The sequence below is a fragment of the Choloepus didactylus genome, chromosome 13, assembly GCF_015220235.1.
Source record: "Choloepus didactylus isolate mChoDid1 chromosome 13, mChoDid1.pri, whole genome shotgun sequence".
Classification (NCBI taxonomy): Eukaryota; Metazoa; Chordata; class Mammalia; order Pilosa; family Megalonychidae; genus Choloepus; species Choloepus didactylus.
Window position 1 is genome coordinate 97,475,030 of NC_051319.1, and position 11,329 is coordinate 97,486,358.

The 11,329-nt window shown below is 39.2% G+C and overlaps 2 protein-coding genes across 13 annotated transcripts in view; both read left to right on the forward strand.

Moving 5' to 3' along the window:
• The window catches only part of LOC119507585 (death-associated protein kinase 1-like), a 58,520-nt gene extending 57,920 nt beyond the window's left edge, over window positions 1-600 (forward strand). For all 12 annotated transcript variants that reach the window (XM_037800757.1, XM_037800758.1, XM_037800759.1 and 9 more), the window contains one exon: window positions 300-600. In XM_037800757.1, coding sequence (XP_037656685.1) covers window positions 300-587 — 288 coding nt within the window. In that variant the 3' untranslated portion in view covers window positions 588-600. The remainder of the gene's footprint in view (window positions 1-299) is intronic.
• A 7,005-nt stretch (window positions 601-7,605) lies between these two features.
• LOC119507795 (procathepsin L-like) lies at window positions 7,606-9,265 on the forward strand. The gene is made up of 5 exons (XM_037800935.1): window positions 7,606-7,620; window positions 7,920-8,042; window positions 8,125-8,264; window positions 8,445-8,673; window positions 9,149-9,265. The coding sequence occupies exons 2-5, from the start codon at window positions 7,959-7,961 to the stop codon at window positions 9,263-9,265; spliced, it is 570 nt and encodes a 189-aa protein (XP_037656863.1). The 5' UTR covers window positions 7,606-7,620; window positions 7,920-7,958.
• The last annotated feature ends 2,064 nt before the right edge of the window (window positions 9,266-11,329 follow it).

The window sequence follows — 11,329 nt, forward strand, 5'->3', positions numbered from 1 at the left end:
CTCCATAACTGGATAAAGGGATTGTGATCCACAAGGTTTTCACCATCACACTGTCACCCCCTTATAAGCTGCATAGTTATTCAAGCATTGACCCTTTTTAAAGAGCCAAGGTTAAGCAGTTTTTCAGATTCTCTCTTTAGGACATTCTCAGTCTTTGATTTTTGAGATCTGTCCATGTGTGCAGCCCTGGCTCATTCCTTATAACAGTCACATGGGTTTTATGGCTGCAGTCAGGCTTAGTAGCAGGGGTCTCTGGCCAGGATACTGCAACCACGGGTGACCTCTCATCCCCTCAACAGATCAACATCATGCAGAGTGAAACAGTCCAGGACGTGCTGCTCCTGGACCCCTGCTGGCTCTGCACTGGAGTCCTGGGGAAGCTTCTTTCTGTTGAGACACCTCGAGCCCTGCACCATTACTGGGACCACTATACCATGGCGGACATCCAGCGCTTGGTGCCCGACTGTGACATGGAGGAGCTGCTGCAGATCCTGGATGCCATGGACATCTGCGCCTGGAACCTGAGCAGCAGCACCATGGTGGACATCCCGGCCCTGATCAAGACAGACAACCTGAACTGCTCCTGAATGGACGAGGAGGATGAGGCGATGGTCTATGGTGGGGATGCAGCCCGACTTCCTGTGGGAGATTCTGGTGCATTTCTCCTATGCTCACAAAACAAGGACTACCCTCCCCTCCCACCCCTTCACCCATTTCTCTGCCACTGCCTCCCTCCCTCTCACAATTCCTTTGTATGTGAATGGTCTTTTGAAAATGGCCATTTGAAAAGCTTGTATATGCTGCTCTCTCAACTCAGTGTAGGGCTGATGGGCAGAAGGTGAACAGATAGCATCGGGTGCTTTAACAGAGGTATTTCAGGATAAGCAAGCAGTGACTGACTGTTTAGAGATGTGGAATTATCTTTCTAAATAGAGCAAAATCCATGCTCAGAGGGCAAATTCATTATCTACGGATATAGATATTGCCTGATATAGCTTTTTTGTCTTATTTTTTAAAATATTGCTTAGCTTCTCAACTGCTGGAAGTGGCCTGCCCATCTCAGTGAAAGAGAATGAGTAACCCTTTCCTCTACAATTGCAACTCTTTCTCAGCCATTTTAGCCCCCAATTTTTCATTGGTTTTAATTTCAAAGGAACAAATATTATTGTAAAATGTTTTTTTCAAACTATATAAAAGTGTAAAGTATATTGTTGATTGGAAAAAATAAAGAAAATAAAAGTGTTAGGCTATAATGTGTTATCATTTGTAGAAAAGAAAAGAATGAAATGAGAATCTATATTTGTATGTGTTCTTAGATGCATGAAGAAATTCTGGAGGAACAGATAAGAAACCAACAATAGATATTACATGGTTGGAGGTGGGGACTGAGATGGAAGGAAACTTCTTACCATAGTTCTTCCTATATTTGGGAGAGTTTGAACTATGTAGTGACTTTATTACTCATGTAGTCCCAGAAAGAACTTTCTTGCATTATCTCTTCATAACATGCCTTCCACTGCAAAATCAGGCCTGCAGCTTTTCCCATGTGTTCCCTGTGCCAGATCCCATGGAAGGATGATCACCAGGTTGCTCTCAACCACTTCAGCAGGGACCTAGTCTATAGGAAGGGTTCATCCATCCTATTTTTGTTTCCTGTGTTTAAGCCACTCTCTAACAAGATACTTCCCCCAATTCACCAGAAGAAGGGACTGTCAGTAGCCATTACTCAAGACAACATCAACAGCAATTTGAAACCAGAAAAAAAGTGAAAAGGATCACTCAATGATTTGGGACTGAAAAGCAGATTCAGTTGTGTTCCTCAAAACCTGAACTGTTTTGCATCTTTGGTATTCAATAGATGTGATTTAGAACCCTTCTCCCACTTCTTTGCAGTGTGACCTTGGACAAGTTACGTAACCTATTACTTATGTGTCTTACCTCACACTTATGGGTGTCTGCATCTCGTAAGTTGGGGATTCTAGCCTCCTGTCCCCTTGTAGGGTTCTTGTAGAAGTCAGTGAAAGGATTAAATGTAAAGACATGTCACAGTGCCTGACAATCACGTAGTTGTTGTCATGAAATATTTTGTATTCTTGAGTGAAGATGCAGTAAGACCTTTCCAGCTACTTCTCTTTTGGTCCCCCACATGTGGTCTTAAGAAGCAGGGAATTTCTTTTCTCTCCCTCTCAAGTGGCGAAATAGAAACTTCCCATCTTGAACTGTGTTCCCGTTTTAGTCCCTGCTATTTGAAAGTTCTTATGATAGAAACTAAATGTTCATGCAGATGTGGCATATTGCTTGAATGTGACATTAACATGGGTTCCTCAGAATTCTTTGCACCTGTGACGTTGAGGAACAGTGTGTTCTTCTGATTTCTCCTATCGCAGTGGGAAAGTGTACAGTATGATAAACCAAGTTAACATCTCAGAAAAGTACACCTCTTAAAGTGTAAGGATTTCTTTGGAAGCTTTTCCACATATAAGAATGGGAAGACTTTTAGTGTTTTTGTTTTTTTTCCACATTTCTAAGAAAATGTAATTCTAATAGAAAAAAAATAATTAAATTAATCTTGTGCTGTCACTTTTCTCTTTATGTTATTCATGACTAATTACTCCCCATCCTCTCCCTGAGAAGAAAGATACGTGGGCCAACTTTACAAGTATTAAAGGCATTCAACTTTTTAGTAAAAAATTAAAAAAAAGTTATTTTATCTTGGCTTTTAATGGGATCATACTATGGACATTGTTCTAAAACTTGCTTTTTGCACTCAGTGGTGTATGCAGGACACCTTTCATTGTTAGTACACATGTAACCCATGATTAAACATTCCTCAAGTGATAAATATTTAGGTTATTTTCAAATTTTTGCTATCACAAACAATTATGCAATAAAGAATCATGGAAACAGAGACAATTCTTTTGAGTCTGTCTTCTAGGAGCCACCGGACAGGTGTGTTCTTTGTCATTGAGGGCCCATCTGTGCCCTCCAGCCCTGGGAATGCAGGATATTTTTCCAGCTACCATTTAGCTACCATGAGATGGGAGGCGGGTGATGGGAACACAATAAGTTAAAATGGCCACAAAGTTTGTTGTTCCTACTGAAAATCAACTATTTTCATGAATAAGTTTTCCTTGGGTTGCTGCAAGCCCTTGGTTGATTTCCAGGGTTCCAATAAAGTTGATTCTGACAGGTTTTGCCTATTTTTTCATTGTTTTATACAGGGTGGGATTTGGAGTTCCTTACTGAATGATTTTGCTCATGTCACTCTATACCATGTGCCTTGAAAAGATTTTTCCCCCGGATCTGGCCTCCAAAGTAGACATTATGGATTATAGTCTTGCAGGGTGGGCATGAGGGATTTGGGGGAAGTTCCATAAGATCAGCTTCTGTTTGTTCAGGGGTGCTGTAACATACCAGATACTGGTTGGCCTAAATAAGAATTTGTTGTCTCATAATTTTGGATGCTAGAAGTCCAAAATCAAGCAATCAGCAGTCCATGCTTCATCCAAAATCTGTAGCATGCTGATGATGGCTTGTCAGCAAACCCTAGCTGAATCTCTGCATGTGTCACATGGCCATCTGTCTCCTTGCCCCCTTCTCAGTCCCACTGCTTTTTTTTTAATTTTTTTATTTTTTAAATTCAGTTTTATTGAAATATATTCACATACCATACAATCATCCATGTTATACAATCAACTGTTCACAATACAATCATATAGTTATGCGTTCATAACCACGATCTATTTCTGAACATTTTCCTTACGTCAGAAAGAATCAGAATAAGAATAAAAAATAAAAGTGAAAAAAGAACACCCAAACCATCCCCCCATCCCACCCTATTTGTCATTTAGTTTTTATGCCCATTTTTCTACTCATCCATCCATACACTAGATAAAGGGGGTGTGATCCACAAGGTTTTCACAATCATACTGTCACCCCTTGTAATCTACATAATTATCTAATCATCTTCAGGAGTCCATACTGCTGGGTTGGAGTTTGGTAGTTTCAGGTATTTACTTGTAGCTATTCCAATACATTAAAGCCTAAGAGGTGTTATCTATATAGTGCATAAGAATGTCCACCAGAGTGACCTCTCAACTCCATTTGAAATCTCTCAGCCACTGAAACTATTTTGTCTCATTTTGCATCCCCCTTTTGGTCAAGAAGATATTCTCAGTCCCATGATGCTGGGTCCAGATTCATCCCCGGGAGTCTTATCCTGCATTGCCAGGGAGATTTACACCCCTGGGAGTCACTCCCACTGCTTTTAAGCAATCCAGTCATATTAATGAAGCCTCACCTTGATTCAGTTTGGTGCCATCTTACTAGAATCTTCAATGATCCTTTTTACAAATGGGTTCACATCCACTGGACCATGCCCTTGGGGACATGATTCAGTCCATAAGAGCTCCCTCTTTACCCAATGCACCAAGATATCTGGCCATAATTTTATTTAAATGTATCTGGCATGACCTGTGCCCATTTGCTGTAAAATCAAGATTATTGTGGTAATGCCAAATTTTAAAATGGAAAGGCTGAGCCTGAAGAAGTCTGTCATGAAAGTTATATGTGGAGAGCATCTAAATAAATGATTGAACTATACACAGTAGAGAACAATGAGTGCAACATGAAGGCATGAGTGTAATTAATTCTTTTTTTAATTTACATTTTTATTAGAGAGGTTGTAAGTTTACCAGAAAAAATCATGCAGAAAATGGAAGTATCCACATACCCCTTCTCACACACATAGTTTTCCCTTATTAACAATCTGCCTAACTGTGGTAGCTTGGTTAAAATTGATGAAATAATGTTATTATAATTAGACTCAACTATAGTCCATAGTTTTATTAGTGGTCTCTGTCTTAATTGGTCCTATGGCTTTTTAAAATTTTTATTCTAGTAACATATATGCAACCTATGATTTCCCCTTTTAACCACATTCACACATATAATTCAGTGGTGTTAATTACATTCACAATGTTGTGGTACAATCACCATGATCCGTTAACAAAACTTACCCATCACTCCAGACAAACTCAGAACCAGTTAAACATTAACTCCCCATTCCCTACCCCTACCCAGGCTCCTGGTAGCCTGTATTCTAGTTACTGACCCTATGAATTAGCTTATTCTAATTTTTCCAATCAGTGAGATCATTTAATATTTGTCCTTTTGTTCCTGGCTTATTACACTCAACATGAGGCATTCAAGGTTCATCCATTTTGTCACACATATCAGAATTTCATTCTTTCTAAGGTTGAATAATATCCCAACGTGTGTATATGCCGCATTTTGTCCATCTTCTCATCTGTTGATTGACACTTGGATTGCTTCCGTGTTTTGGTCATAGTGAACAATGCTGCTATGAACATTGGTGTACAAATATCTGAGTCCCTGTTTCAATTCTTTTGGGTATATAGCTAAAAGCGGGGTTACCTTCCTATATGGTAATTCTGTACTTAACTCTCTGAGGAACCACCATACGGTGACTACACCATTTTACATTCCCTCCAACAATTAAGGACTGTTCCTTGCTAGCTTCTATTTATATATAATTTTTTTAATTGTGATTGTTCACATACCATACAACTATCCAAAGATCCAAAGTGTACTATCAATTGCCCACAGTACCATCATACAGCTGTGCATCTATCACCACAATTAATTTTTTTTTCAATTTTTAGAACATTTCCATTACTCCAGAAAAGAAATAAAGACAAAAAAAGGAAAATCAAATCCTCCCATACCCCTATTACTGATTGAGTTTTGATATAGTACCCTTGTTACTGTTGATGAAAGAATATTAAAATACTACTAACTGTAGTATATAATTTGCAATAGGTATATATTTTTTCCTATATGCCTCTCTATTATTAACTTCTAGTTATAGTGTCTATTCTAGATTGCTAATGCTGCCTTTTTGCAAAATACCAGAAATGGATTGGCTTTAATAAAGATGGTTTATTTGGTTAAATAGTTACAGTCTTAAGGCCATAAAGTGTCCAAGGTAATGCATCAACAATCGGGTACCTTCACTGAAGGATGGCTGATGGCATCCAGAAAACCTCTGTTATCTGGGAAGGCACATGGCTGGCATCTGCTCCTGAGTTCTGGTTTCAAAATGGCCTTCTCCCAGGACATTCCTCCCTAGGCTTCAGCTCCTCAAAACTGCCACTCTTAGTTGTTCTTGAAGCATTTGTCCTCTCTTAGCTTCTCTGTAGCAAAAGTCTGCTTTCAATGGCTGTCTTCAAACTGTCTCTCATATGCAGCTCCTCTCTTAGCTTCTGTGCATTCTTCAAAGCATCCCTCGTGGCTGTAGCAAGCTCACTCCTGTCTGACCTTTTACAGGGCCCCTGTGAACTAATCAAGGCCCACCCTGAATGGGCAGGGACACACCTCCATGGAACTTATCTAATTAGAGTTATCACCTACAGTTGAGTGGGTCACATCTCCATGGAAACACTCATTCAAAGAATTACAATCTAATCAACACTAATATGTCTGCCTACACAAGACTGCATTAAAGATAATGGCATTTTGGGGGACACAATACATTCAGACTGGCACAGTGTCATACATTTGTTCTAGTTCATGAGAGAGATTTCTAATATTTACACAGTTAATCATGGACATTGTCCACCACAAGATTTACTGTTTTATACATTCCCAGCTTTTAATCTCCAGCTTTCCTTCTGGTGACATACGTGACTCTGAGCTTACCCTTTCCACCACCTTCACACAACTCTCAGCACTGTTAGTTATTCTCACAGCATGTTACCATCACCTCTGTCCATTTCCAAATGTTTAAGTTCACCTGAGTTGAGCATTCTGGTCATAATAAGCAACTGCTCTCCATGCTTTAGCCTCATTCTATATCCTGGTAACTTATATTTCACGTCTATGAGTTTACATACTGTAATTAATTTATATCAGTGAGACCCTGCAATATTTGTCTGTATGTGTCTTATTTCACTCAATATAGTGCTCTGTAATTAATTCTTATTGAACAGCACAAGAACACATTAATGTTTGTTGATTGACTGATGACAAATTGTTTAATCCCTAAGGAAAAGCAAGGGTACAGTAACTCAAAAATACATTTAAGTGTTCTCATATGAACATTAAATCATAAACAGGCTCCTTTCTATTTGCTTCTAAATAGTATTGTACCACTTCACAAATGGACAGTTTCTGGATAATGTTTTTTTAGGAGAAATTCTGGGCTCTGTGAATTTAAACACATTGGAGGAAGTTGTTATATTAGAGAGGGGCGTTAAAAGTGACTTCAATGTCTTGAATACCACCAATTAAATTTATGAGTTCCCCTCTGATTTAAAACTTCCAGTGACTAGGTAAAGAATTAAAACCTGTTTTACATGTAAGCAGAAGAAACTTATACAGATGCACTCAAGAATATACTTTCACAGATACTGCATTTTAAGTACGAATCAGGAAGTTCTGCCAAATGCATTTCATCATCAAAGGCAGAGTGAAGTCTTGGTCAAGACTAAAATGTGAACATTTTAATAATTAGCACTCAAAGTGATTTTCCAAAGAGATGAAGGTAGAAGAGTAGTGATAAGAACAAAACGGTTAGCACACCAGAGACTATATGGTGAGGTTGGTGACACCTGAAACTGTCCACAGGGACCCCAGGGAAAATGGCTCTTGCTCACTGAGAGTTGGGAGCCAGACAGGAGCCTCTAGAGGCCAGCTCTTACCAAGACAGTAACTCAGTGATGCCCATTACCAAGCATATGCTATCCTTACCCCTGTTGTGTCGGAGCTTGGAGAGCAGCATCCAGAAGTATAAAGCCATCATTGGCCATGGTTTCTCTTCCATCTCTACTAATCCACTTGGTGAAGATGGGTTGGATTTTATGTGAAAATGAAGATGATAAATTATATATTTGCTCTAGAATGAAGAGGATTGGAGGAGAGCAGTGTGAGAGAAGAATATGAAAATGATAAAAATACACAATCTGGAATACAGCCTGGGGCAACACAGCTTCAAGTTGGGAATGAATGCCTTTGGTGACGTAGTGAATGTGATACTGATTTTGTAACTCTTTGCACTTTCACTCCTTAGTGCTTTTTAGACATTTTATTTCCTTTTCTTTGAAGACCAGTGAAGAATTCAGGCAGATGACGGATGGCATTCAAAACCAGGAACCGAAGAAGGGGGAAATATTCTCTGAATCTCCCTCTGAGGTCCCCACATCTGTGGATTGGAGGGATAAAGGCTGTGTGACTCCTGTGAAGAATCAGGTTTGACCTTATTTAAACTCAGATCTTTTTGCTTTGGAAGACATGCATTTGGAGTGACATGCATTTCACTTTTTATTTATTTATTTTTTTTTTTTTTTGAGAGAGAGAATTCAGGTAGATAGGTTGTTGTCAAGTCTTTCTTTTTGTCTCATAAACTGACGACTTTTTTTTATTTTTCAAGATCACTGTGGTTGTTGTTGGGCTTTCAGTGCAGCTGGTTCCCTGGAAGGACAGATGTTCCAGAAAACTGGCATACATGTTTCACTCAGTGAGCAGAACCTCGTGGATTGCTCACAGGCTGAGGGCAGTAGCGGCTGCAATGGTGGCCTAATGGACAATGCTTTCCAGTATGTCCAGGACAACAAAGGCCTGGATTCAGAGGAATCCTATCCATATATTGGAAAGGTATACAGTTCCTTACTATCATTCCAGCTCTACTTTTGGAAAGTTGGACACTTTGAGAAACAAGAGATCTCGCATGTTTTAGGTGGTGCAAGCTTATCAGAATGGTCATTGTAAATTATTAGCCTTGGCCCAGTTCTCTGATTAGACATTTTCATGCAGCTGTTCTTTGTAACATGAAAACATTTCTTCATAATGAGAACAAAAGCAATATTTGGGGGCTTGGTAGGGTTTAGTGTAATACCACCACCACCAGCCCTTCACTAAAAGGGAATCCTTTCTTCTTATGGAGAGACAGATAGACCTAGAGGATCTCATTGAAGAGACATAAGCTAATTTTTCAGTTTCACTTCCTCAGCTGCTTTGTCATGAAATGGACTTGGAAAATGTAAACTGTGAACTGCTTGATCTTGTGGCCCTAGAATTTCCACGAGGTGGATGGTAGTAATTGTGTCTCTTTCCCATTTACCTCTAAAAGGACATGACCTGTAGCTACAAGCCTGAGTATTCTGCTGCCAATGACACTGGCTTCATAGAGGTTGCTCCGCTGGAGAAGGCACTTATGGTAGGGCTTGCTCCAGATCTTGACCTGTAACATACTTCATTGAGATTTGGGAGAGGGCAGGTTTACCCCTAAGTGCAAAGGAAATGGGACAAGAGTTTCCCTTAACCCAGTGGTTATGGTCCTTAGTTGTGCGTACAGTTTTTTTTTGTCTGTAAGATTGTTTTGTGTCTGCTTTCAACCCTGGACTCTATGCTTTGTGGAGTAGAAAAATTATTTCTCTTTTAAGTCACCACTGAATCCTTAGATTTAGCACAGTGCCTGGCATATAGCAGTTACTCAAATTGTGGTGTGTTCATGTGTGTGTATTATTGAGGGGAGGGAGGAAGAGGGAAAGAGAGAGAGACAGGAGAGGGGTGGAGAGAGAGAGAGAGAGAGAGAGAGAGAGAGAGAGAGAGAGAGAGAGAGAGAGAGAAATTCAAAGATGGAAAGAGACTGAACATTTTTCTTTTTGTTGGAAACCTTTTTTCTGTGTTTGTCCCTACTTTCTCAATTTAGACTTACATCACTCCAACTTCTCTGCTTTATCTTCTCCATATTGACCTACATATCTTTTCTTTATAACCATAAAGAATAAGAATTATTTTCTAGAAAAACATTAAATGTCCTAACATCAATTCTAGTGCTACATTAGTAAATGTTTCTTTTCTATTCTATATTTTGAAAATGTTCCAGCACTAATTACTTATGCAAAGTTGACACTAAATAAAAATTAGTTCTGTGAAGCTTCAGGTCTGTAAATTGTAAAGGGCAGAAGCCATGTTTCCTTGGTTCTGTTTCTCAAGCACCCAGGCCAATGGCTTTCTGCTAATGGAATAACCATGACCATGGGGACAAGTCACTGCTGACACACAGACACAGACACAGCTTCCCTTCCATCTCCTTGAGGAGATGTGAATTTCTCTAAGGGAATTTCCACACTTTGAAAATTTTGGAATTACACCAATAACTTGAGGCTGACACTTGGGTGTGCGGATGACTTTTTTTTCCCTGAGTTTCTCCAAATAGAGATGGATCACTTACATCTTCTTACTGAGAAAAAAACATGTTATGTTTATTAACATGTAAATTAAAGTGTAATTAATGACACCAAAAAGACATTGGTATCTCCTTTAATTTAATTTTGATTAAAATCTCATTCAATTTAGTGTGTATAATTAATATTTGTTGTTGTTTTCCTTGGAAACTTCCTAATCTTTCTTAAAAAGTGGCCCTGAATTTCCTGGAGGTTTTACACACACAGACACACTCACACACACAGAAAAATGTTGAATATCAGATAGGTTTGGGAAATACTATGATTCATATCCTTTTCATACCATAGTTAAAATCTCTGAGAATATCTGCACACACCCATGCCCAATGAAGAATGAAACCCAAATTCTTTGCTTTGTTCAACCCAAACCTCCACCTTGTTTGACCCCAGAATCTTTTCATAAAACAGTCTGTTGTCTGTTTTGAGAGCTATCCCTCCACAAAACCATGTTGCAGCATCACTAGTAGTGTGGACTGGCAACTACTAGAGGTCATAAAGCAGAAGATCCACAGTAGAGCAAAGAGAATGAATGAAAATATAGGAATGTTTATTTTTTGAATTATAGATTTCAAATTATGTTAGATTTGCATAAACATATCCAGTCCTCTTTCTGCTGCTTTCATAAAATCATTCTACTTTTAAGTCATTTTTGGGTGAGACTTTTGTCACCCAAGAGGACATTAATGCTGTTAGTGCTACGTCATCAACCCTCCCCTCTTAGGTGCCTGATCAGGGCAGGTTACTTTTCTTTCAAGGCTTCCTCCCACCTTAAGACAAGGGATCTTAAATTTTATGAGTCTAAGAGATGAGTCAAATCTCCAAAGAGCAACCTCTGGGCCTTGCCAAGCCTGCAGGGACTTTGCTCCTCAATGAGAAAGAGAAGCCATCAGCTGTCACTGCTTTGTTCTTAGATTGCTGTGACTTCTGGCCCAAGACACTTTGACAGGTGAAGTTCACTATAAAACTAAGGTGGACCACATTTAGGGGGAGGGATATATGTGTGCTTTGTTATGCAAGTGGGATGATTTTAAAACTGGTGATCTACTTCTAATGTGAGATTG

Bases quoted from the DNA above. Each gene is read 5' to 3' on its own strand.
- LOC119507795 (XM_037800935.1), top strand. From the start codon at position 7,959: ATGAAAATGATAAAAATACACAATCTGGAATACAGCCTGGGGCAACAC. The intron at 8,265-8,444 runs TCAGGTTTGACC...TTTTTTTATTTT, and splicing joins TGTGTGACTCCTGTGAAGAA to TCAAGATCACTGTGGTTGTT. The intron at 8,674-9,148 runs GTATACAGTTCC...TACCTCTAAAAG, and splicing joins CCTATCCATATATTGGAAAG to GACATGACCTGTAGCTACAA.